This window comes from Falco naumanni, chromosome 7 (assembly GCF_017639655.2).
Source record: "Falco naumanni isolate bFalNau1 chromosome 7, bFalNau1.pat, whole genome shotgun sequence".
Lineage (NCBI taxonomy): Eukaryota > Metazoa > Chordata > Aves > Falconiformes > Falconidae > Falco > Falco naumanni.
In genome coordinates, this window is record NC_054060.1 from 54,912,372 (window position 1) to 54,940,208 (window position 27,837).

Consider the following 27,837-nt stretch of genomic DNA (forward strand, 5'->3'; position numbering starts at 1 on the left):
GAAGAGATGTGATGGATTATGCAAAGACAGTTTATGACAAAAAGCAGCGGGCTGACGCCTCGATGCGTTAGCTCCCCGGGATCCCCCACTCGCTGGAGAATCGGCTTCCCGATACGCCGGCCGGCAGGAGCAAACGGCGCAGCGACAGCTCTTCCAGAGAGCCAGAAAGCACTCGGGCGCCCCTCAGGCGAGCGACGGGGACAGCCCCCGGCACGCCCGCAGCCCGCCGCGGCCGCAGACCCCGCCGCCCGCTCCCCCGCGCCCCCCCGCAGCCTGCCTGGATGCCGGGCGACCGCGCGCCCGCCTCCGCGCGGAAGCCGCGCTGCCCGCGGATTGGTCACTTGCCCTGTCCGTCCGCTCGTGTCGCCTCCCCCGCCGGGAGGGCCCGGTGAGGCGCGCGCGGCCGGGGGCTCCCACGCCGGGCACGGTCCGTGAGGCGAGGGCGGGCGGCGGGGAGGCGGCACCGGCGGTCACCCGGGGGCGGCGGCGGCCGGGAATAGCGCGGGGCAGCCGCAGCCGCTGAGCAGCGCGTCCTCCTGCGCTTGGAGCGGCAGCGGGAGCAGCTGAACGCAGGGTCCGCGTCTCGCAAGGTAATAACCAGCCTCCGCTCGCTCGCCCACCGCGCTGCCCGTCCGCTCCGCTCCCTGCCCCGGCTCCGGGCGCCATCGAGTGGATTAAAAAACCAAAACCACGAAGTCGGGGCTGCAGAGAAGAGGTCTGTTTAGTCCGCCTTAACATCTTGTCTGCTCCTCGCTGTCTATTTATAAAACAGCTTCTGCGGGGTCACAGAAGCCGGGATCTCTTAGTTTCGCTCGCAGTCCGAAGCCAGCCCGTAGCTTCCCTCCTTCCCCCCTTCGTGTCAGCGCTGCTGGTGTGAGCTGTGCCTGCTTTGCCGCCCCCCGCCCCATCGTTACCCTTAAACTGTATGCGCTTTTTGCGATGCATGGGCAAGGTCCGGCGAAGCGGGGAATGCAGATTGCTAGCGTTCCGTCGCGTCTGATGGATGCAGGTATCGTCATGCACGCAGGAGGGCTGATGAGCGGAAAACACGTGATTAGTATTTACAGCGTGCAGACAATCTGTTTCTCTATATTGTAAAGCTTATGGGAAAACACGATTAATATTTACAGCGTTCAGACAGTCTGTTTCTCTATATTGTACAGCTTACGGCAGTCACCATTGCAGATTAGGCTACTGGACTGTTACCCTGAATTAGAATGTATTTGTATGATGACATTTGCCAATACCTTCTACGTGTAGGAAAAGGACACATACTAACATTCTGAAGAAAGCCTTCTTGCATAGTTTCCTTTCTTCAGCTGCAGTATTAAATCACATGATGATGCAACTGACAGAGAGTTGGTCTGCGAACAGTGTATGCTTAGTCCTTCCAGCTGTCCCACTGTCTTGTCTTGTGATATTTGTTTTCCCAGCGATGTCACAGGAATCATGATGGGTCCTTGCTTTCTTTGGGCTTTACAGAAAATTAATACTAAAAAATTGCTGATGTATTATAGAGAAGCTTTGATTACATTCCCAGTTTTAGTTATTTATTTCCATCCATCCTTTGAATTGTTCATGATGGTATAATGATCATTTTACTTGTAGAAATGTCTAGTACTAGTGTTATTATTAAACCATTATGTACATATTTGTAAAGATAGTTATACCACTATATCAGTAGTAATCCTGGAAGTTCATGAAAATTACTTACACATAATGTTCTGAAACTTCCACCTTTCAGGTAGCTTGGCCTGTGCTTGCAGGTGAATTGGCTTGTTTCGGTAAGCTTCAGCAGAAACAATTCAGCCACTTTGGATTAAATGGAGAGTGGACAAGAGAAAGAAGAAATGCTTTCTGTGTTACTAAAAAAAGAAACTGTCAACTCATAACGTCATTAGCTTAATTTGAAGGACTGTTGACAGAATGTCTAGGGATAGAGAGATGGAGTTTGGTATGAAATCAAACCATCTTGTGAAGTGTCTTTTTAACAATGGAAATTAGTTTTGACTTGAGTACAACCTGTCTCATTAAAAGTCAAGTGCCATGAGCATGCATGTTCACTTGGGGTTTTTCACAGATGTATGTGTAAGGTGTAGAACTACATGGGCATAGGTGACTTAATCATATAGCAAGTAGTGAACAAGAGGTGAATGTTTCCCAAATATTTCCCAGCTCGTTAGCATAAGACTGAAGTAGAGGCATGGGTAAAAGTATATTATTTCTGTAGAGGATTTCTTACATAGACAGGTATTTCCAAAATATTTGCAATTTTTTCTTTCAATTTCTGTTTTCAGCTTTTCATATCTGTAGACTGCACAGTTCCATCTATCAATCCTTGTTCACTTAAAATAAACTGTTAATACTTTTTGAAGAAGAAAATAATGTGTTACTATAAGATGATGACAAATTGGATAAAATCTCACTCTGAGAAAGCTTAGCAACTAGAAACCAAAGAAAAGAAACCAAACCTTTTGTGGAAGCTAGGCCAGTATCAAATAGAAAATTGAGAAATGGCTGCTCTTCAAAATAAATGCCAGGGTAATGAATATCAACTTTATATTGACGTTAGTCAGGATATAAAAATACGGTGAAGAGCCAGTTCTCTCTGGGATACAAAGAACTACTGGGGTGGTTGTGTGTTTTTTTGTTTGGTTGTTTTTTTAGCTAGGAAAAGACTAATATCCCACCTTGGCAGAAAAAAAAAGATATTTTTTCTGCTTTGTTTAAGAAAAACTCTTGATGCTTTGTCTGTGTAAAGAAGCATGTAATCTTAGCCCTTTACAATATCAATTAGCGAGGTGACGCTTTATGAAGGTTTGATGCTGCTTTAACTTGCACACATAGGATGTTTGAAAGTGGAACCAAAAGTCAAAAGAAGCCTTTGTAAATGACCCAAAATGATTCTTCCAGAGAGTGGTCAAGAGTAGGAAAATGAAAGCAAGAGCAGTCATAGAGGTCTTCATTAAGGCTGTAGGGTGGGACAGCTTTCTGCTCTTCACTATAATATTTAAAAAACAGATGAGAAAAAAATTTCCATGTGCTTCTGTGTTGCTGTTTTCAAAAATTAGTTTGCATCCCTTTCTCCACCCAGTCTTCCTGGAATCTGAGAACATTTGTCAGCTTTTAATTTTGCTTTAGCTATTTTGGCAGGAAATAAATTCTTCACCTATCTTTGATCTCATATGACTTTTAAAATACGTAATCTGAATGTATATTCCATTAGATTTCAGGTATCCTTAAGAGCACCAAAAAGGCAGGAATCATGTCCATCATGGAGTGATCAAATAGATAGAACTCAGTGGAATCTGAACCTTAACTGAGTATAAATTGTTTCTACTGTTTTGGCATGTTTTATATATTTATACATTATTCCTTTACACCCAACCCCTCCTTTTATTATTTATAATTATATCTCACTGCTGCCATTGGTAGTTGTGACCATCCAGGTTTATTTGCAGATACTTGGAGATAGTAGGAGTGTAGACTGCATTAGTATTTCAGTGACCAAGCACAACAACTTGGTGCTTGTGATTTTTGTTGATTTTTTTCAATCTGATTGTGTGCCTAATGATCTGTTTAATTCAACCTTCCTCTGTGACAGTAGAGCCTGTACAGCCTAGACCTGCCTGCAACAGGCAATCTGAGGGAGGTATTTTTTCTTTTTGCCATGATCATTTAAAGCCTTATGCAATTTCATAACATCTTTTGAGATTAATGTTTGTGGTTGTGCTTCCCTATAAGTGCTGACAGAGTAGAGATACAGTATGTATAGGAAGTCTTGGCACTTCTGCCTGAGAACAGGGAAAAAAAGCACACAAAATGTGCTGCATGAATTCTTATCTAAGTCATGCAGTTACTGCTGTTTCTTCCCTTTCCATGGAAGGTTGAACCTCACTAATCTAATCATTAGTTTGGACATTTGGTTTGATTTCAAATGCAGTTCTATGTGGTGATAATGGAGGGCTTAGTCTCTTCAAAAGACCATATATATTTTGTTGAGTTGGGCCCTTAGAAAATTACATAAGACCTGTAAATTCTTAATAGTGAGTTGCTTCTGTCCTCCATTTAAAGAGCCATTAAATCTTATAAATTATTTTAAATGGTATTTCTGAAATCTTGAAGTAAAATCAGTATTTATCACGTCCGGATTTAAGTTGACTTTTTTTCTCAAAACCATTCTTTTTATTCTGCAGTACTTTAAGCTTAATACACTGAAATACTGTGTCTTCATGTTTTAATTTTCTTGCTTTTTTTACTCTGAGGGTTGTCTGGTTGCTAAAAAGTTAAAATCCCCTTGGAGGATCTATGCAACCTGTTTAATCTTAAAACAATTTGAGTATTATAAATATTTTTAAATACTATTATTGGTAGAAGTGTATCTGCCTGTTGGCAGACTTGCTCAATTTCATAAAAATTCCATGTATGATCTTCCACGATAGGGCACAGACCAAGAAAATCACAGTAACATATAAGCAATTAACCATTTTCAAGGCTTTTTTTAATGTTAACTGATTTGCACTTAGGACAGATAAAACAAACTAAATGATGTGTATATAAAAGCTGATACTTAATATACTTATTTGTTTAACAGGCCTTTGGAAAACCTGTAATCTCTCCTCTCAGATGGATAGCAGTTGGGTTTATAAATTATAGTCGTATGTCAAAACCATTTAGCGATGCATTAAATGCTGCTAGCGAGAAAGTTGCACTGAAGAAAACAAATGCAACCATAGTTCTCTGCTTTAACACTTACTTCTTTGAAGTGTTAACGTGATCATCACAAGTCATTAAATCCCATTTCATCCAGTACAACCAAGGTTTTCAAAACTTGGATGATAAATACAATTTTTGAAGCAACCCAAAATTCCTTAAGGGTAAAGTAATTCCAAGTTCACTGAAGTTTGGGAAGGGGAGGAAGTTAAAAAACTTTCTGAGTTTATTCTCAAAGATTGCATAATTTTTTAAAATATTTTAAAATATGTTTGTTTGCTAACTTGTCAAATACATTATTTCAGAAATTGTTCTTGATTCCTAAGAACTTAATAAGGGACAGCTTCTTTGACCTTTCATTGCAGAAGGATATATTCAAAGCTTGCTGAATTTTATGGAGGGGTTCTTCTAAAGTTATAAAATGTTGTTATAAGAAGGTTTTTTAGTTGCTCCTCATTATTTTTTTTAATTTCATTTCTGTTCTGTCTTCACTACTGAAGCTTCCTTAGCATTTACGCTTCCATTTGCAGTTGTTCCAAACTTTTTGCTCTTGGAATTACTTTCCTTGTTCATGAAATAGCTGAAAGAGTTGCTGTAACATGGCCTTTTAGTTTTCTTCTCCTTTGCTTTCCTTAAACACTGTATTGGGTTTAAAGTTTAGAATACATGGGTATGCCAGATGTGTCTCTGACAGTGATGTTTGGTGAAAGACCGTTGATCTGAAAGGCTGTATACTAAATGCTTCATTTAAATATCATCATGAGACTATGGACGTGCAATAATTAAATAAATAAAATCTGATGTCTTGGTTTAATGAAACTCATCATGAGACTATGGACGTGCAATAATTAAATAAATAAAATCTGATGTCTTGGTTTAATGAAACTAAAGATGCTAAACTATACAAAATAGAATAAGAGGCAGCTCTCGCCTGAAGAGTTTGCTGTCCAGATAAGCGAAATTAAATCTTTTAGACAAAGATTAACAAGAAGACAATTCTTTTATTTAAAATATATTTAATTCACATTGATTTTCTTTAAAAATATCCTGTACTTGCTGACAGAAGTAGAAACAAGCTACTGTGTATCCTGTAAAACTTACCTGTTGATAAAGTATTAAATAAAAATGTTTTATGAGGGTTTACTTATCTAGGTTAAATCTGGGAAAAAGTCATGTGTGCAGTTTATGACCCAAGTCTAACATGTACAGGTATGATATTGAAAGTTTATATTATTTTGTTCATTATCAATGCAAATTTTTTTTGTTTTACTTTTCCTGATGATATAGTATGTTTGTGTAGAAATATGTAAAGATTACATTTTAGACATCTGAATAGAGGTCTGTACAAGCTGTTTTGGTCTAATGTAGCGCTTTTTTTTTTGTTTACTACTTGAAAAATCGGCTGATTATTTAGTAGTACAGCTTTTCATTAAGACCCCTTTATCCTGCGGCGAAAGATCTTTTTTCTTGCCTGTAATTAATTTTTACATCACTATGAGTTCAGCTGAGTATTAGCCACATGCCCTGTACATATATCCAGGAACAATTTTCAATTTTAAGATTTAATTGTGAGTATTCATCTTAGGTATAGAAAGTTTTAGGGGAGGGTTATTTGTTTGAATAAGATATATATTACATTAATGCATAATTAATAAAGCACAGAATACAGTGTAATGCTGTTGTTGAGGAATAAACCCTGTCTTTATTTTTAAGATAGATGAAATCATTCTAACATTCATTTTAATTTCCAGATTTGGCAAAATACTCTTTTCTTACCAGCAAGGAGAGTTGGAGGTGTTGTTTGTGTGTTTGCAAATATCTTTTAAATCCCTTTGAACCATAACAGTTTGTGTGTGTATCCTCTAGATACTGTGAAAGCGTAAGTCGAGTTGCTACCTTAGCCCTTCAGAATTTTGGATAGACATACTCAACGGATTTTCACTTTCCTTATGTGTTAAGAAGTGAAGAAAATGTCTTTTGGAGTATGGTGAAGATGTCTTTGGTCTTCGTTGAGGAAGGCAGAAATAAACTGCTGTTGCTGGGTTGTACTGGCAGACCTAGGCCAGGAGGGCAGTGTCATTCTCTGAGGTACTGTAATATCTATTAGCTCCAAGGGTTTCCTTTAGAAGAAATCTGAGGGTCAGTGTCAGTGCTTGAAACAAAGTCTGGCTGGTGTTTCATTTATCATACAAAATGGAATTTCTTGTTTCATCTGTCATAGAAAATAAACTTGTTTTTCTGATACTCAATTTAAAAAATCAGCAAGACTGATTACTACCATCTATACTGAAGTTGTTCAGCCATTTTTCATTATAAGAATCCCTTTTCAGTTATATTTTGTGATGCTCATTATCTCAGCTGCAGTTCCTCATGCCAAATATTGCCTCCTGAAATGTTTTTCCTTAGGAAAATCTCAGTAAAACACTAAGGCAGTTGTTTCTCGCAAGAAATGACAAATATGATTCTGATCATGTTATAATCTGTTAAACCCATTTAATATCTTTAAATTCTATGAGTTGCTGTTGCCATCACTTAGAAAAAACTCCCTTATTTATAAGGCTATAAATCTTGTGAATGACATTTTGCTTCAAATCCTATATGCTGATTATATTTTTAACTGGAGTGCAATGGTTTTAGTGATACTTTCCTTGCAGTTTGCCTCTTCCGCAGACAGAAAACTCTGTTCCAGTCCAAAAAAACTGGAAGCAAGATGATGGACTCATCTGTTCTCTTGTTTTTTTTCCCCTGCTGAGTGCCCAGGAGCAAGATGGAGATGTAAATACCTGGCTGAAGTGCAGAGGGATTTTGTTTGTTTATTTAAATGCTTACTTCTTGAAATACTCTTTTTCAAACAGACTGTTACTGTGTTAAGAATGGCTTCTTCAGGATGTGTATACAGATTGCCTTAGGTCTTCCTCTCATTTAATATCTGCTACTTTACTACCTATTGCATTAAGACTTTTTATGGTTATAATATCCATTACAGAATTTTTTATTAGCAGACTCTTGGAACAGTAAAATGGAAAAGTTTGTGTTGGAAATTCCATTTAGTAACTTGTTCCTAATTAGTCACCTTTCTCAAACAGATTTTGGACAAATATGTCCTGTGGTGTGGTTGAACTCTGCCAACAGATTCAGTAGTAATAAGGATCTGTTGTGTGTCATCTTTTTTCTGTTTTTAACTTGCTAACCTTAGAAAAAACAACATATTGCTTTGCTAAATTGAAGTAGGCTACAAAAGGATGAGAACTTTCATGTCAGTTTCTTTTGAGGGGGAGAAAAAAAAAATCCACTTGTACAAAATAATTTGTGTATTTCCAAATTATGGCAGATTACATTCAGAAAATACTGGAGGTAGGAGAAACAAACATATTACTTGCTATCTGTTTCCATTAGCATCTGCCTGTGCTTAATCTCTTTTAATTTTGCTTAGTCATAATACTGTTTCCTTCTCCAAGAATCAACTCATACGCTAAGCTCTTTAAAAGCAGAATTATTTGTCTTCCTTGAATCACTAGTAGTTCCATGCAGTTATTTCCTTTTTTTTGTACTCCAAGTTCAAAACTAGATCTGACAGGAAATTATTTTCTTTTGAAAGTGATGAAAGAAATGATACATTAGATTTCTTGCTCAACCTGAAGTATAATGATAAAACTCTTACCTGGATATTTTAAAATAGTTTTAATTGTTACATGCTCTTTCTTTCCCCTTCTGTTTTTACTGTAAAAGACAGGAGTGTAATACAGGATTTTTATTTTTTATTTCTTTAGTTACTTATTTTCCATCTTTTCCATCTGTATAATTCTTTTCTAGTGTTGAAAAATCCAGTGGCAAAAACATAATTCAGTGAAATTCTGTAAAACTTTTAAGTTGGGATTATTTGGAACAATTAGAATGTAGAAACAGCTTGGAGAACTTTTTATCTATATTTAAGGAGTATATTTTAAATATTGGTTTTTAATCTATAGCAGATAGTTGATTTTAGATAAAGATTGCAATACAAAATATCAGGAGAAACATTTTTACGGGAAGCATGGTGCTGGAAACATCTTTTTCTTATTTAGGATCATGTATCTACTATAAAATGGAAGCTATTAACACGGGGGCATGTCAGCATTTTTATTGAAGGAATATTATGGACAGCTGAGCTGTTGCATAAGCCATCATTATTAAGAAATGCACTGAAGAGAAACAATCAGTTTCAAGGATATCATTGACATTATATACATCTGTTCTGAAGTCTTTGATAATACAGGTCTCTAAAGATACCCTTAGAATGTTCATTAACCTTTAAGTTATCTTTTTAACATTTTTTCTGCTTTTATAATAGCAATTTTAAAAAAATCCCTGTTCCTTGGTTGAAAGGCTTATATAGGTTCTCCTCACCATGTGGCTTTTGGAAAAGGATCACTGATGATTTAGTGCAGGCGGGTGGAACTAGTTGGAACTACATGGTTGTAATAGGCAAAAACATAATTTAGGTCTGGTATTTACTTAGATAAATTGTATTGGAGGTCACTTGGCTCAAATTGTAGGAGCAAAAATCTGAATAAAGGGACTTTCTTGGTAAAAATGAAAATATTTGTCAGGAATTGTGATGTTTTGTAATGAAGAAGGTCACTGTTGTAAAAATATTTGTATCCTTTCAGAAACTAAACTATTATGAAGTCAGTAATTTCCATATAATTCTTTTTTTGCAATCTAGGGGTTTTTTAACAATTTTTGAAACCAAGTGGTGTGAGCAATATGTGGGGTTTGTGTTTCCCAACCTGACTAGTTAAATGTAATATAAATTTTAAGTATAAATGGTGAGCATTAGTTCTGGACTCCGAAGTATCATCATTGCTTTTTCCCATTTTTTGTGCACTGTAAAGGTAATACACTTCCTCACAACTATTTCAAATAGGACAGTGGTCTAGAAAGGACCAGGAACAAGTACGGGGCGGTTTGGCTTCTGAGAATGTATTTGTTTCTAGTGAGGCATCATCATATTTTTCAGTCTATCCAGAACCTCTTAAGAACAATTTTGATTAACTTTATATGCCATGGGTAGATTACCTTTTTGTTAAGTTATGGTTTTGGATTTCCAGTCATTTAGATTTGCTTATCTTCAGATGACCAAGATGATAGTGTATTCTGAGAGCTGGGTTTCAGATTACTTTGTTTCATGGGCTCAGTTCTGTGTTGGATTAATTTGAAGAGAATGACATAGTCAAAGACTGTAAAAGATCCAAGGCATTTTAACATGCTTTTCTAGTTATTCCCATTTTATTTATCTGTTTGTTTGTATAGTTAACTACATTTTGCATTTGTGCTTTAAAATTGTTCTTGGTTTACAAAGCTCTTTGTTGTGGATTAACTTAATGACTTTCAACCTTATGTTCTGTGTTATCCCTTTGTTGGCAAGACTCTTAACGTGCTTTAATACTTCCCTTGTGTCATTGCATGAGATCTGAAATTTAATAAAGCAGTTCTCTGTCTGGCATAGGCTTTGTTTCTTATTCCTTGACACCTCTTTGCTAGTGGAGTTCAGTACTCGTGAAGTTGAGAAGAGTGGTGTTTTAAACTACCATCGGTAGCTATATGCAGTATTGTTCAAGGTATGACACAAATAATTAAGTATCCTAATTTTGATTTTTTTTGGTCACAATCCAGTAAAAACAATGGAGACTTATACTTGGAAAGTTCTTATTACAAAATCATTTATATCTAAGTTGCTGCAAGGAGCTGTAATATTTTGTCTTCATAAAGAAGTAATAACTTTTTATCTATCTAGTGATAACATTTGTGTCAGTGAAATGATAGTTTGAAAGAACCTTGGAGGAATGTGAGAGTTTAATCAAGAGAAGAAAATGAGGGAGTTTGTCTCTATCAAACAAGTTGTGCTCCATAAAGAAATATTAATGCAGTTTGTTCTAACTTGTGATGTGGAACCCTCCTCTGTCCACATTTTTACTACATTTCCTCTACCATGCTTTTTCTGTTTGATGTGTTAATTAGATACATAACACAGCACAAAAAGTTAGCCATAGCTACTCAGGAACAGATTGCCACCTAGTAACAATCAGATATTGGAGAGAGCTGGGAAAGTAAGGAGTTCCAATTCTTACTTACTTAAAGATCAGGGAAAGGAGGAAGACCATCTGTCATGCTGAGCAGTGAATTATGTGTCCTGCTAAAGAGAAGGAACTGCAGCAACGGAGATGTGGCTTTCTAAGAGTGTATTTTGAAAGGCAAAGTGGATGAATGCATTCACCCTAGAACTCAAGGGGCACTAAATCTGTGACATTTCTTGTTAAACAAAGCAGAGCAAGTTTGCTTCTCAGCTGCCTATTTAGCGATCTCAGTTGTTCTTTCCAGTTCTTAGCTGGTTATCTCTGAGTAGCTGTTTTTCTCCTTAAAGTACTATTTCTCACAACATGAATCCCAGTGCTCTGCTACTATGCATTTGAAAGCTGCATGGGAGAAACAGCAATGATGCTGAAGATGGCTTTCGTTGCTCCACACTATACATTATGTGGTTAAAATTTCCAGTTGTCTTGGATTAATGTGCATTTTGCTTAAGCTGTAAACTTTGCCTGAGTGTGGCTTTAATTTACAAAAAATTCACTTCTCGTGGTAAACTTTGCAAATGGAAGTAGGATTATAAACCGATTGCAAAGTGAACAGAAAAGTTGGGGAGCTAGTGTTGTAATTAAGTTTGAAAGTCCTTAATCCGTTTTCTTCCTTAACATGATTCTCCTGATAGTTTCTTGTAATATTTCTGCTTATAGAGCAGGGAGTTCAAGTCTTTGTTTTCTGATGGAAGATTATAAAATAAAGGCTGAATAAGATACTGAAGGCACTGAAGAGAAAAATATTTTCTTAGTAGAGAATGTATCTTTTAATAGAAATAAGCTTCAAAATACCACTTAAACATCGCAGCAGTGCATTGGTATCACATTATATTTTAAATCAATGAAAACTTTGACACAGACTATTTTATTGGCCTAATAGTAACAAAGTGTCCTTTCTGCTATTGCTATTATTATTATTACTGATTTTCTCTAAAACTCACTTTTAATATGATTTAATTTTGAGGTATGTGTAAATTTTTTCATCATAAGGAATGGTGTTCATTCTTTTTAAGGTGATTCTACATTTTAACATGTCAATATGTGTGCACCAAACCCAGTGTTTAGTTTGGTGTAACTAAGAAGAGATCTACTAGGATGTAGCCTTTAAAACAGGCCTAAGTTGGCATAACAAAGTGTTGTCAAAGATGGTAAGATTAAAAAAAAAATAGTATCTTCAGTAGATTTATTTGTTTCTAACTCAAAAAGACCTTTTAGTTGCGATATGATTTAAGATAGAGCTGTAGATCTCATTCCAGTAATGTAATGCTTCAGATTAGATGAGGGAAGCTGCTTGTGTTTTGGGAGGGGCATATAGTTCAGCAAATGTGTGGCAGAGCCAAGGGCTCACTAGTTCTCTCCTTTACACATATATTTGTTTGTCAAAAAAACCAGTATATATGCGTGTTTCCATGTACTCTTCAGAACTGAGCTGTTGCACCTGATGATACCATAGATGTCATCTGAGGATATTAAATTTGATCATTTTGTCTGGGTCTGTAACTACTGGGTTTATAGTTTCCGTGATGCTATTTCCTTGTAGTCACTTGATCATATTTCCATGAGAAAATGCCATGCCAGTTGAGGTGAAACAGAGGAAAACGTGAAATAATTTGGACTAATTTAACACTGTGGGTTTTTTCCTAGATAAGACCATGAAATACACATAATACAGATTGTCTTATTCTGTGTATTAAAAAACAATTCCCTTTCTTCCTATTGCTCCTTTCCTTTTATTATTTTCTAAATCACATGGATTGACAAATACTTTGATGTGATGCATCCTCTTCCTTAAGTCAATACTAAGCACAGATTTGGTCTCCTTGGGATATCCACTCTCATTTAGCTAGGTTTTTTCCCTGTTAGATATTCTTTCTTCTTCCTAGTTTAACAGCTGTATGTTGCCAGTGGACTAAAACATAGACTGTGCCATTCATTTGACTGCCTAGTAACTCCCATGAAATTCTGCTCCTCAGTAAAGTTTTCCTGTAAGTAAAAACTGACTCAGCATGCATTAGCTGGGACTGCTGAGTATTTGTTTATGGAAATGTCTGCAAGTTAACTAGCTCATATTGGATGGAGCTAACAACAGTAGGTTACTTGAGGGTCAATTTGGTGCTATGGGTAAGCAAATTGCTACTGTAACTGGTGTTCCTCACTACTTGGGTGAAGAGTGACGAGATTTAAGACTGCTCCTGTGATGAAAAAGTGTTCTTTGATGGTTATTACTTCGTATGGAGAACCACTGTTGGTTGCATCTGCCAGTGACACCCTGTGGCCGGGCAATCGCTCAGTTCTACACTAGAAAAGCAGCAGGCGTGCACAGCTGGAGACAAGGAAGTCTAGAAGTGAGGCTGCTCTTTTTGGCAGTCCTCAGCCTTGTCCGTATTTCCAACTCCAGACTCAGACAATGAGTTAAAATAAGAATACAGGAAGAAACAGTATGGCATAATTTTCTGAGAAACTCTTATAGGTCTGTGAAACGACACGTCTTCAACGCTGACTAAAGGTTTTGCATGTTTCCTACCCCTTCCTATACTTGTATGGGATTCTGAATGATGGCACATAACTATTGACAGCTGATGAGCAGAATTAACAAGCTGATCTGGCTCTGATGGAAGACAGTTTTTACCATTAGTCACCTTGGGAATCTCTCCTCTGTCTTCGAGGTTTATGTGTGCATATAAAGAATTTTGCTGGCATGAAAAGTGATACAGCTTAAAGTAAATGGGAAGTTTGAAACTATTTAAAGAACATTACAGGCATATGCAATGCTTTAACAAAATGTGCATCAAAATCACTGCAAAAAGCCTACTTGCTGTTATGATAGGATGTTTGGGGTAAATGCTGCTTGCTTCTTAGAGTTAGGATTGCCTAATTACTTATGATAAGTTATTGGCATCATTTTATATCTGACTCCCTGTATAATAAAACCTGATACAGTACTTGTGTATTGAAAAAAATATGTAAAACTGAAATGTGTAACATAGTAATGTGACAGCTTCCTTTTAATTGTTGTTGACTGAGGCTAAGTTTGACTATTTTGGAATAATGGAAGGTTCTACTGTATTTATGCTTTGAAAGTTGAAAACAGAAATTTTTGCTTTTTTTAAGAAAGAGAAGCTTTGGAGCAGGTGCTTTCCTGCTTTGCTTGCTGCTGAATTTGCTGCTGAGCAAAATTAGGTCTTTCCCTGATGCTTATGCATTTCCTAGTGACTGCAGACTTCTTCACTTCAAATGTGGAGTTCCTTTTGGATAAAAAGCCAATTTAGTGCTCAAATGGAGTATGCTAACTTTTATCATGATGTATCAAAAGAATGTAAATATATCCAATCTGTAGCAGGAAAATAAAATGTGATGCAAAGAAAAGGAAATAACAAAGGTCAATAAACCTGTCTGTAGTAGTATGATTACACTATTGCATGTTGAATAAAAATAGATCTATACACTGTCTATATGCTAGCCAAGTAAACAGAACCTTTTTTTTTTTTTTTTCCTTGCAAGTTTTCTTGATGTCATGGTGGTTTCAGAGATAAATATGAGAAGAAAATGCTCAGCCTTTTTTATTTTTTAAATGTTTTCTTAGTAAAAAAAGCAGCGAGAGCTAATTACATTGTGATGGTGTTATGTTGCTGGTTGTGCTGACTGAGTAAAAAGGCGTCATACATGCTTGAATGGTTCTTTTGACTAAATGTTCAACATTAAGTTAACTTTTAACAGAGAGATGGCAACAAGTTTCAGCATTAAAAGCAAATTCCGTTTGAAATGGCTGTTTTAGTGAACATTTTGTGACCTTATAGAACAGCATTGATTGAGGTCCCTGGAGACAGAGGGATGATGTATGAGAGAAGGATTATGTCTCCAACTATGAGTGTTAGCAATGTCATCTTTTTGTGTCAGATTTTTCAAGGTAAAAGATTTGTATCAGAAAATACTGAGGGAAAATTGTGCTTCAGCAGGCTTGTTATTTGTCATATTAAATTTGCCATAATCAAGTTTGACAGGCTTCTCTCTGTTCTTTTCCAGCAGACAATATTATTGTTGAAGATTAGTCAGATGCCTTCCGTCCATTCTCTGCCTCACATGCTATGTCATGCAAGCTTTGAAACACTTAGCACATAATTTAAATGAATGACTAATTTGGCAAGCATAATGGAAGGCACGCATACTATCCTTCAATTGCACAAACCCATAATGGAGCTTTGTTACATCAGCTTCTATCATCCAGAGGGAAAAGTCAGAGGATTTACATACAAGGGCTGTGTAACTCTGGATAGAACCAGTAAACGTTTCTGTAGCTGCTACCAAGTAAGGGAGAGAATGGAGATGGAGCTGAGAGAACAGCCATATGAAAACTTTGGAGATATTATTTTCAAGCAAACTACCACAAAAGACATTCTCATTGAACTGTACAAACTAACTGCTGAAAAGGAAAAACTGTTATCCAGTTTTCTGAGGTCACATCATATTCTGGGCCTCAACACAGGACATCAGGAAGGAAAGCGACAGGATGTTTCTGGAGTCTTGAAAATTAAAGGTGATGATTACTCCAGTTTTACACATCAGCAGGAGTTCTTTCAGGATTCCACGAAGAGAGACAATTTGAATCATAAAAAAATGAGGAAATACAGAAGGAAAGAGAGCTTTGAGGAGTTTAGACACCGGAAAGGGGGAAAAAAGATACATGAACATCTTTCTTTACTGGGTGTGCAAGATAAGCAACTGGATAAGAAGATGCTCCCCACAAGATCTCCTACCAGGAGTTTTCCCAGCTCTTTTTCTGTCTCCAGTTGGCTAACAGTAAAAGGTAAGAATGATTTACCAGTAGACAATAGTGTACGACCAGAAAGGTGGATAGAAGAGGGGTATTTTCTTGAGAGCAACAAAGCTGTGAAACTGGATGCTGACTTAAAAAGTGGTAGCTCAAAAGACAATGACATGATCACAGTTGAAGTAGTAGATAGTGGTGAATGCCTTTCTGAAGTTACAAAGGTACAACAGAGTATCACTTCGGTAAAGTCATCTCAGGACAGTCTATCTAACAAACCTGAGACATTAAGTAAGTCTGCAGCTGCTAAAAACTTGAAAAACGGCAAGTATACTGGGCCGGTATGCAAGGAGAAACCAGGAGTCACAGTTGTTCCTGAGGTACAGGATTCAGAAGCTTGTATTAAAAAAGTTGCCAACCCCCCTGCAGAGTATTTACCTGATTTTCACAGAGATAAAGAAACCGTTTCTCCTGTTCTTACAACAATACATAATGAATTTATATCAAGAACTGATGTACGCTCTGTAGATGAAGCTGCTGCAGACTCTAAAACCACTGTGCTGCAGGAAAAGGAGCAGGACAGCTCTGGTTTGCAGTACAAAGCAGAGAGAGTGCACATTACTGATGAGTCATGCAACCTTGTGGGAGCAGTCAATAAAGCTCTTCTGAAAGTTATACAGAGTGACAGTTTAGATGAAGCTGCAGAATGGAAGAGACTGCAACAAATTGCAAGAGTAGACAGAAACCTGCCAGGCTCAGTACATGAGAAAAGAACCACGGTATCCCAAGGAAGCAGCAAGCATTTATTTTTGAACCTGCCTGTAAATGAAAGTCCTGATATTTCTCAGACAAATAATAATCCTAAACTGGAAGAGAAAAGGCTGCATTCACCCTCGTTAGTAGCAGTGAGTAATGTTTTTAGTAATTCATATCCGCTATCTAATACACACAAACAAATGTCACCTATTCCTTCTCCGTTATCTTCAAGACTGCCAAGCCCACAGCTGCATCATCGGATTCTCCCATTACCAGCACAGAACACCGAGGACGAATCTATGTTCAGTGACTACGGCCGTGGAAGACATGGTGCTATAAACCTCTCTTTCAGTGATTTGGACCCGCAGTTTTATCTGAAGTTTTCCGAACCTGGAGAAATGGGATTTGCCACCAGACAACCAGGCCTACATCAGAATGCAACTGGAGGGCATTTTGAAAAGCGTGCTGTGCAAGAAAAATTAACTACTCAGACACAGCAGAATTTCTGTCCAGGTCAGTCTTATTTCATACATCTTTAAACTAACAGAATTAACCAAACATGAGAGTATTGGAGTGGTTTTTTAATACTAGCCTTTAATAATAAATAGTATGTTTGCTATGAAAGTATTTTTCACTACTTAAGGACTGAGTAAAAAGTTGAATTTTTTAAACAAAAGTTTATAATAAGGTTTCCTTTCAGATGCATTTTTTAATGTTAGCTTATATTCAGTTCTGTTGTTACTGAATGACCTCTTAACCAAAGTTAATTTTTATATAAAATGTAAAAAAGTGTACATGCTTATTTTCCGGCTTTTCCTGTGCTGTGTTCTAGTCTGTCAAAATGTTATGGTAACACTTATTATCTAAAAAGTTCTTTTTAGTTTGTTTGGCTTCATTTATAGAATATTGTCTGGGCAAGCTAATTTACATTGGTTTAAGTGTAGGACTGGTGCTTTGACTGTTTAGCTGCAAGAGGTTGATGTAAATTCTCTAACAACAAAAGGCTTGCTTTTACAAGGATTGCATGCAGGAGTCACGTTACAATGTATTTGAATATAGTGCGTGGGTTACATTTATAAATATATACTGTGAATATAAAAATGCATAAATATATGGCATACTGAATGCTGTCACTGTTAGCTAGAACAACATCATCTATACCTTTCATTTTTTCCTCTATGGAATGGGAAGGCTCAAGGACCTAATTCTACAGTGGTCTAGGTGTGGCTTAGACTGGCCCCTGTGTGTTGTAGGGAGAGCTGACAGTGCAAAGTGACACGATTTCACTATAAAAGGAAAGAGATACTAAATTTCCAGCCTTATCACTTTTCATGGAAAATAGGATAATGTTCTATAGTCTCAAATTAAAAGGGAAACTAGAAAAAAATATGGAAAAAACATGCTGATGTTTGTATTTCTTAGTATTCACCTAGTCTTGAACCTCTTGTGTGATAAATCTTCCCACTTCTACCCCTGCTTCCCTTTAAAATGTGTTTGGGTCCTTCGCCTTACCTTTGGCTGATTTAGCTCACTAAAGTGGAACAAAAAAAAATATATTTTTTTCTCTCTCTCTGTTTTTTTTGGAGCGAGGGTGGATGGGAGGGGTGGCAAAATTGCCTCACAAGGTGGCACAATGAGTAGCTGCCAAACTTGGTACAAGATTCTGTAGTCTAAACCAGGGAGGAAGAGAGGGGCATAAGGAAAGAGGGTTTCCAAAAGGGGAGGCGTGTAGGAGTGTGAAGCCATTACCTTAGAAGGGTGTTGAATATTGTCTACGAGGCTTGCATTTATGCCTGCTACTCCTAGAAGCTGCTTTAGTTCCACTCAAGAATAAATCAGATTTAGACTGTTGTTTGATGAATTGACCAAGATGATGCAAATTCTCATTAGCAGCAAAAAAGATGGGTGCTATGCTCTTGTTCCTTCATTCCTTTCTTGGTTCCTGTTATGCCGTGTTGTCCTACCCCTCTTATTACTTCTTGTACTCATCATACCTTTTGGTGAGCTCGTTTAGCTCACAAAACCAGCAGAAAATTTCACCCTCTTTATAAGACTAAAATGGCACCACCAATCTTTTTCTCCTCACTTAGCATTAGTATTTTTTTAAATGGTTTATCATCTAGGATCATTGGATGTGGAACTATACCTATTGTGCTGCACTCTTGGACTGGTTTTGCCTTTTATAGAGTTAATTTTCTTCTTAGTAGCTTCTATGGTGTTATTCACGATGCAAGTGGTGTTAACACACTGGTGTTCTAGCTTGTGCTGAGCAGTGTTTGTACAGCATCAGCCCCTTCTCATCTTTCTTACTCTACCCCCCAATGAATAGACTAGGGGGCGTGCAAAAAATGGACAGAACCAGGCAGATGACCCAAACTAAGTAAAGAGACATTCTCTGCCATAACAAAGCATGCTCTGCAATAAAAGCAGAAAGATGGGGTTTCAGGGGGCTTAGCCATCTTTTGCTTGGGAAATGGCAGGTCTACCCACAAAAGGCAGAGTGATTGCTTTTGCATCACTTGTTTTGTTTTTTTCTTTCCTCTTCCGAATATGCTTCACTTATTAAACAAATTTTATTTGTTCATTTGTTTGTTTCATCTTGACCCCCAGGTTTTTTCTCATTTTTATTTTTCCTTTTGTTTCCCCCCTGCCTGCCCCACTTTGGGGGGGTGTGTGTGTGCAGGGGTGTGTGTGAGTGAGCGAGCAACTGTGTGGTGCTTATCTGCCCACTGGGGTTAATCCACAACAGCTCTGTAAGAGAAAAAACAAAACACATACACACAAATAGCATTGGTTGGCTGAAAATCCTGGCAATTAAGCAGAAACACCTTTGTGTAGAGAACAAAGTGCAGACAAAACAAGACCTTAGTTCTTGTTTACAGCTACCTTACAACATTAATACAGATAGAAAATATCACTACAGCTTTCTGAAAAATGTAATATTCTCTGGGGTTTTGTTGTTTGGTTGTTTGTTGTTTTTTTTCATTTTCATGTATGATTGCATGCCAGCAATCATCTGGTGTGTCAGAAAATCTGTAACTTCAAGGAAAATTTTCTTATTCTAGCAGCATATATAACACCAAAGGTATGTCTCTGAATCTGGGATAAGATGACTTTCAATTTTGCTCTGAATCAGGGTGGAATCATTCTTAATGACAGAGCACTGGGAGTACCACTCTTCTGTAAACTGACATGAGTAATAACTGACGGACTGTACTGCAGAGGGACAAATGAGCTATCTCCAAATTTAGGCAACATAAGTGACGTTAAGATTTACTGCTGTAAATCTTCAGTCCTGGTTTGATCCTTATCAGATTACTCCCATGACCAAAGAGCAAAGTTCAAGACTATTGTTCAGATTTGTCTTTAATGGGGTGCTATTGTGAAATAATTTCTTTCAAATCTAGTCTGTTATTGTGTAAATATCTGCAAGGAATCCAAGAATTATGGGGACTTTTGATTGACTATTTACCAGTCAGGTTGGTTGAAGGATTTATTTCATGTCAAAAATGAAGGTTTTATGAATGGCTTTTCAAAGTTACATTACTGTCACAGTTCACACTATATACTGCAAAATATCTGGAGCCTTTTATTACCTGTGTAACTTTTTATTTGGAAAATTTCGTTAATGAGTTAAAACACTTTCTTAGTTTAAATAATGAATTGGACTTACCGTACAGGTTTACACATAATTTTAATTCTCTTTTCTGATTGTTTTATATTATGATTCTTCACTCTCTTTCTGGATAATTGGAGAATATTCCTTCAGTCAAAACTGAAACATTTAGCTAAGGCAGAGTACCTTTATTTCTGCATTTCCACTTTTTCTGCAAGTTCAGTTTCTTTATAGCAAGGAATTATGGAACAAATCTCATAGTTTCATTACAAAAAGTTCTATCTAATTCACCTGAAATAAAAGAAAGTTTTCTGAATCTTCCTGTTGAAGTACAACTGCTGGCCATGGGAACAGGCCACAGCTTTTATCTGTGCAAGTTAATAGTTAACTGGGAAGAATTTATAGTTCAGCGATAATTACTTAGCAATTTTCTCTGTAAGTGGGACTGGGAATTAACATTCCTATATTTGCATGTAATAGTTCCATCTGAATTATCAAGATTCTAAGTAAAAGCTTTAGAATAAATTAAGGCTTTCAAGAAATAAACTGTTCAGCTTCAAGCAGCAAGAACAAAAGTACAAACTAAAATTTCTCATAAAAAGACATTTATAAAATCCTCAGAAACGTACTTCCTGCATTTCTGTAGGAAGTTGTTTCTACTCTAACATAAAATACAATATTCTTTTATAGCCCTGGAGAAGCCAAGCTTGCTTTTGTAACCATCCTTGATATATCCGATTATCTGTCTCAGGGTAAGATTTTAATATGACCTTTTAGTTCATGACACTGCTGCTTTCTGAAGTTGTTCACAGTGGTAAGAAAAAAAAAAAAAAGGAGGGAGAAAATTTTCAGAGCTGTTTTATTTAATTAGTATGGAATGACACCAATATGCTGTTTTACTAAGTATTATCTGAAAGAGGAGGAAGATTAGTGATATTCTTAGTAGTTATTGAAGTGAATTTGATTCAGAGCAGGAAACAAACCTAAAAATCTCTGGTTATGCTGTAGCCTCTATGACTTAGGTCAAGTCAGCCAAGACATCACATTATTCCAGGACAGTGCCTGGTGACTGTGCTTTGAGTCAGGATGAGACTGAGATGGGTCATTCACCATGATCTGTAACACCTTCTGGTTTATATGTTAGTGCTGATGTGGAGAAAGAATAAAGCGCTGGCAAGGGGGAATGGTGAAAGCAAGAAACAGAACAAATGAGATGAATGGTGTTACCCTCCCTCCACCCCCCCAGCCCCCCACTCCTCAATGAGTATTGCTCCTTTTTTGATGTTTAGTAGTTATGAAATAAGAGTATATGCAACAAACACAGGAATCCAAAGTTAGTAGGACTAGGGAAAATGAAACTAACGCGGGATAGAACTGAATGATGAAGGTTTGTGCCAGGTGAAGTGGCTGAGCCTATGGCACTGAAATGGACAGGCCCATTCTCTCATTATCTTCCCCGCTCCCAGCAAAGGCCTCCTCTCTCACCACCCCTCTCCTTCTTTGGAAGATCTTTGGTGTTTTTCTTGCTTTTTGGTAATTTGTGTCAGATCACTAAGCAAGTTGAAAACTGAGCCAGCAAGGAGAGAAGCTTTTGCTGGTTTAGTGAGCTGAACTGTTCACTAGTGGTCTGATGAAAACCAAAGCTAGGGTGAGGGAGGACATGAAAGTGTGCTGCTGGGGGGCAGAAAGGACAAGTGAGCAAGAACACCCCTGCTACCAGCAGGGATTCATTAGATCTCCAAAACCTCAGTTGCATCCCAAAACTGGAAGCCAGGAGGCTGGCTGAGACTGGCTAAACCAGAAGGTGTTGGGAGTGGGAGATAAGAGGTGAATGAAGTTGGATGGAGATGCAGAGACTGTGATCTTTTAATAATGGGTGATAATAATAGTGAAGCAGGAAGAACGGTGGTTAATCGAGCAAGGGGAACGTCAGTGGACAAGGTAGTGAGTGTGGCCATGGCTAGGATGGAGAATAGGAATGGAGTATCACAAAACAAATGGAGCATGGCAGATAGAGATGAGGAAGTTGATTTTTTTTTTTTTTTTTTTTTTTTTGGTGGAAAAATGTGCAAAAGGATCTGTAATCATTAGAATGTACATCATGAATGTAAACCTAACAGTCTTGATGGTGATCCATGAAGTCAGTGTACAGTATCATATGAAATTTTGGAGATGGAGGGAAGAGAAAGGATGAAGAAAAAGAAAAATGCGGTAAAGGATTTTGGTTTTAAAGTCTTAGAAGTGGTAATGCATATTGTGGTGTAGAGCAGGCATCTTAACTGCTGGAATAAGTTGGTGAGTACAGTTTTTCAGATTATTTCTCAAATAATTTTGTTTAATTGACTAGAAAGATATATACCCAAGAGTTTCTTGTAATATATTCTGTATGTAATTGTAGCTGCAGCTATCCCTGCTGATTATTAAATGGAGAATGTTGTGTTTGCTTGTTACTGCCAGTGAGAATTTTACAGCAGTAGTTCACTTGCCATTAGAAAGAATAGAAAACAAGCATTCTGGCAATTTTGTGTGGTTGTCAAAAAATTATGCACTGCTGTTTGAAAACATGCCAGCTGATAATGGCTTTCTCTGGGAGATCCATTTTACAGTCTTGAAATATAATAAAAGTACTTTAACCTATAAAGGACTGTTTACTGTAATATGGATAAATACTTGAACAAGTATTATTCTTAAATTGGTCTAAGATCGTGAATACTCATACTTTAGTGCTCAAAGGTTTTGAAGGCAATGAAAAGCACAAAATTATATTTTTATTTTGGTACTTCACTTGCTGGTGGCTGGAGGAAGTTTTTATAACTGTGCTCTGAGGGCTGCCCTACTCCTTAGGGCTTTTAACTGACAGTTAAAACTGGGTTTTCTCAGTTTTCCTGGGTTCCTTTGTGTTTGCAGTGTAAACATAGCTTACTTCTACATGGACAAGAATACTCTGATTCTAAAAATTTAGCAGTTGTATAGCCTTAGTTCTACACGTGTTTTTAAATTTCCAGCATTAAACTATCAGGTTAAAGTATTCATGTGAGTAAGCCTTAGTTTTGAATTTTTTGGGGTGTATTATCGTTAAACACAAAAAAACTAATCTATTGTAGTGCCAGTGCTAGAAAACTTGTAACTGAAAAACAGGATACAGGCAATGTTTTATCCTAGATATTTCATGAAGGTAGCCAAAATACCAATATAAAGTTACTCTCTGAATTTTATTTTGTCTTTTCCTAACTTAACTCTTTAAGCTCAAAAGGGCCAAATAAAGTCAATTAACAGAAATTCAATACCAAGACCTTATGATATGTTCCTGAGCCATGGTTTTGGAAAATGAAGTTTCATATAAACAAAACTCTGTTTGAAGGCTCTTGTAACAGGAGACAGATGATATTATGCAGTTTTTGATGTTCCTTTTATAAGGAAGGGAAAGGTTTATAAATACCTTCTCTAATTGAAGTGGTTCAGGGAATTGCTAATTAGCATTTTAAAAGCACTATAGCGTTGTCCATAACAAGTATGCACTTCTTGAGGTAAGCTTGCATATAGATCACATGGAAACATGATGCATAGTTTCTCACAGGTAATTCACATGAAAGTAGCATACATGAGTGTGTTGCTTCACTAAAAACAGCTTATTCAGAGTGCATGTTCTTTGAAGATGCTATAAAGGAGTTAAGAATTAAGAGATGGGTAAGAACAGAATTACGTAAAAAAAGAAAACAGAATTAATTGTAAAATCTCAGGGTCATTTAGGTTGGAAGGGACCTCTTGAGATCATCTAGTCCAGCCTTCTGCTCAAGTTGTTACCTACAGCAGGTTGCCTGGGCCCATGTCTGGTAGGGTTCTGAATTTCTCCAAAGATGGTGACTGAACAACCTCTATAGGCAGCCTGTGCCAGTGCTTGGTCACTCTTACAGTAAAAGAATGTTTTCTTACATTCAGGTGGAATTACATACATTTTAATTTATGCCCATGATACTGTTGGCCTTTTTTTTTTTTTTTTGCTGCAAGGGTACCTTGCTGGTTTATGTTCAACTTGCTGTCCAGCAGGACCCAAGGTCCCTTTCTGTGAAGCTACTTGCCAGCTGATTGGCCCCCAGCTTGTACTGATGTCTGGGGTTACTCCTCTGAAGGTGCAGGAATTTGCTCTTCCCTTTGCTGAATTTGCTGAGGTTCCTGTAAGCCCATTTCTCCAGCCTGTAGAGGTCCCTCTGGATGGGAGGACAACCCTCTGCTGTATCAGCCACTTCTCCCAGTTTTGTCTCATCAGCAGACCTGCTAAGGATGCACTTTGTCCCATTGCCTGAGTAGATAATGAAGATGCTGAACAGTATTGGCTGCAGCATTGAGTGCTGGGATACAGCACTAGTTTGTTGTAGTTTCAACCACTAGTTTCTTCAGGAATTAGTGCCACTGATCACAGCCCTCTGGGCCTGGTTGCTTAGCCAGTTTTTAATCCATCTCAGTGTCCACTTGTCTCACCTATACTTTGTCAGTTTATTTACGATGTTATAGGAAAGACTGTCAAAGGCTTGACTAAAGTAAAGGTAAACATACACTATTCTCACCACGCTCACCAAGTTAATTGTCTCATTGTAGAAGGAAATAAGGTTGATCAAGGATGATTTTCCCTTTGTAACCCCATACTGACTGCTCCCAGTCACCTTCCTGTCCTTCATGTGTTTGAAAATGCTTCCCAGGAGGATTTTCTCCATTATCTTCCCAGGGCCTGAGGTGAGAATGACTGGCCTGTAGTTCCTTGGATCAGCCTTCTTGAAGAGAGATATTTACTTTCTTCCAGTCTTCAGGAATCTCTGCCAATTGCCATGATCATTCAAAGAGCATAGAGTAGCCTCGTAAAGACAATGGCCTGCTTCCACGGCACTTGTGGGTGCAGCCCGTTTGCCTCCATGGATTTGTGTACATCCAGTTTGTTCAAATGCCCCCTAACATAGTCCTACCCTGCTGAGGGCAAATCTTCTTTGTTTCAGAGATCACTCTGATCTCAGGAGCCTGGGATTCTTGAACGCAGGTTTTACTGGTAAAGACCAAAGTGAAGAAGGCATTGAGTACTTCAGTCTTCTCCATGTCGTTTGTCACTAGTTCCCCTCCTCCATTTATTTATTTATTTGATAATTTTTAATGGTTTTCCAAACTTGAACAGTCCTATCACCGTTTTTCTAAACAAAGAGCGAGCTCATAAACACATCAGGTTTATGAGATAAATTATGACAGTGATGTTCAGAAGTTTGGAATAAAAAATTGGATTATATAAATCCTGTCAATCAGTTTTGATTGTTTAAAGTTATTGTCTTCCTTTTCTGACTATGAAATGATGACTGGATCAACAGTAATTTTATGTTAAATTTATTAGTGTCTTAATAGAACCAATATAATTCAGTACTATACACACTTCTGGGGTAGCAGTCATGAGTTCTATTTTCCATTACTGTTTTTCCTGTGGATTGTCAACTCTTCAAAATTAAATTACCATCTCAGTGTTGTCAGTATCATTATCTTTTGGTCCAAACTTGTTTCTTTTTGCCCAATCTAAAACCTTGATCTGTCTCTAATATCTTATGGGGAACTGTGTTACCTAAAGATTCAGTGTGGCTAAAATGTAGGTGATTATTTCTGAGATCTTTCCAGATACTAGCTTTCTGAATCACAGTGAGTAACACAACCATCCTGACTGCCACTTCGGTCTGTAAGATATTTATTCTCTTTGATACGGATTTCTGTTGCTCCTTCTGCAGGCATTTGCAGGCTGTATCAAAAATTTTCTAGTTAAGTCTGTATGTCCTTTCCAGACATGTAATCTTGCGAAGTTCGCTAGTAGTATGTGCGACTAAAATCACAGTCAATATATAGCTCTCTAATGGATCTTTGTTTTCCTGTGATACTCAGTGCAGTTGCTCGTCGTACAGTCTATTATGATTTCCTTCAAGGGCATCATTGTGTGTTCTCTGTTGAGTCTTATGACACATGGTAATGATAAAAGATCATTAATACCTCTTCTTTGTGAAGCTAAAATCTTTTTATAGTGGTGTAAACAGTGTAAGGCAATGCTGCATTAAAACTGTGGATTTATGGCAGTTTGAAATGCACGTAGACAGGACTGGAAGTTCAAGACAAAGTCTCTGAGTTAAAAAGACCCTCTGAAGACTGACCTTGATAGATGCTGTGAACAAATAGCTCCTGTTTTAGTTGAATGACTTCCCAGCATGGCACACTTAAACAACAGTTATATTTTCATCTCTGTAACATGTGACTTTTCAGTCAAAGGCAATCAGTGAGGGGAAACCAAGTGAATTAAATTGGAATGAAAAAACAGAGACAGCTTAATGTTTTATGCTGGTCATAGATTAACATTTTTGTGTTTAATGTGAGGGAGAAAAGGCCAAAACATTCACACTGCTTTACAGTTTGTGCACTCAGTTTAAGAGACTTACCATAATGAAATGGACTTCTTTCTTCATCAGTATAGAAAGAATTTCTTGAAGTAAAATACTGGCATAATGTGGAAGCTGTCATTTATTAAATCTGTATGTATTCTGTTGGCCATTTAAAGCAAGTTGATAGAAATGGTGCAGCTGACATTTTTCTTGGTGGATTGGGATGATATATAAACCAAGAGCAAACTCAAGTACTTACCTCTGTAAGTATAAATTAATAATGTATATAGGCATTTTTAAAAGCTATAGTACCTACTTTTCAGCATTTTGTCTCTGAAAAAGTGACATTGCACCAAATCCAACTTGTAAAAGTGGTGTAAAAATTCTGCGTATTCCCTGCAAAAAATGTACTTTAAAATATATGCAATTAAAATGAATAAAGATGCAATTTACGTGTTTGTGGTATATCTCAAATCAGTAAATAATTTTGGATAGTCTTTAATGATTTAGATAAGACATTAAATCTGTAATAATAAATTTAAATAATACTTACAAGTAGTTAATATTTTTTAGGAGTCATATCATTAAAATACAGCACCTCGTGGTTTAATGATGTCTTTAATTGTTTGTGTCAGAGGAGTTTGGGGTTAGATTGTGACTACCCTTACATTTAGGTTATGGCAGCCTCTCATTCCCTCTCAAGCATTTCGGATTTTCCAGAACATAGTGAAAGATCTCTTCAGGGCTGTGTGTTATATTGCTGGGATCAGTGAGGTAAAAATAGGACAGAAAAAAGTCAAGAAGCGTGGAATGTGTTTTACTGGAGGAATTTTAAAGACTTTATCAGAACAAGGGATGAGTAAGTAAGGAAATATAAATAATTCACAGTCCCTCACCTGAGTGACGTTCTCTGTATACTGCCACTTGCAGCATCCTGTGTGATAAAGATTTTGCTGCTTTGTAATATTCTACCTTTTTTTTTACATTTTTGTTTTGGAAGTGTTAAAATGAAAAGTGCTGGTTTTTTCATAAGGTTTGCTATTACAGTGAAGGAACATATGGGATACTTTTGTATTCTGGATACAGTGAGGTTCTTTGAAATGTCCTAGGCGACCACTTAGCATTTCTTTGCTATCAGTACACAATTTAATGGTGTTAGCTTGGATTTTTCGAAACTACAAAGATTAAGAGTATAACTGATGAATGGTTTAGCTAATGTGTGACCATGTTTACTCTCACATCTCTTTAGCATGCTGGAAAATTAAGCTGGAAAAACTTCAAGTGTACTAAAAAGACTGACTTTATGGCAAAAGGTGTTCTGAGTTTCTATTCTGTAACTTCTTCAGTGATTTCTTTATTTGTATGTGTGCCTAATGAGTAGCAAATATTTCCTGATTGTCATCCCCTGTAAACTGGAACCACTTACCTCACCAAACCCACTAAATGTTTATTGAATAGAAGAGAAAATATTTTTTATTA

At 37.2% G+C, this 27,837-nt stretch overlaps 1 protein-coding gene across 1 annotated transcript; it reads left to right on the forward strand.

Moving 5' to 3' along the window:
* Positions 1-272: 272 nt before the first annotated feature.
* Positions 273-16,808, forward strand: LOC121091415 (formin-1-like). The gene is made up of 3 exons (XM_040601175.1): positions 273-590; positions 14,853-15,633; positions 16,583-16,808. Exons 2-3 carry the CDS (start codon positions 14,958-14,960, stop codon positions 16,687-16,689), a joined length of 783 nt encoding a protein of 260 aa, XP_040457109.1. The 5' UTR covers positions 273-590; positions 14,853-14,957; the 3' UTR covers positions 16,690-16,808.
* Positions 16,809-27,837: the final 11,029 nt, after the last annotated feature.

Coding starts and splice junctions, on each gene's coding strand:
- LOC121091415 (XM_040601175.1), top strand. CDS start 14,958: ATGACTAATTTGGCAAGCATAATGGAAGGCACGCATACTATCCTTCAA. Junction 15,634..16,582: donor CAGTTGGCTAACAGTAAAAG/GTAAGAATGATT, acceptor GTTATCTTCAAG/ACTGCCAAGCCCACAGCTGC.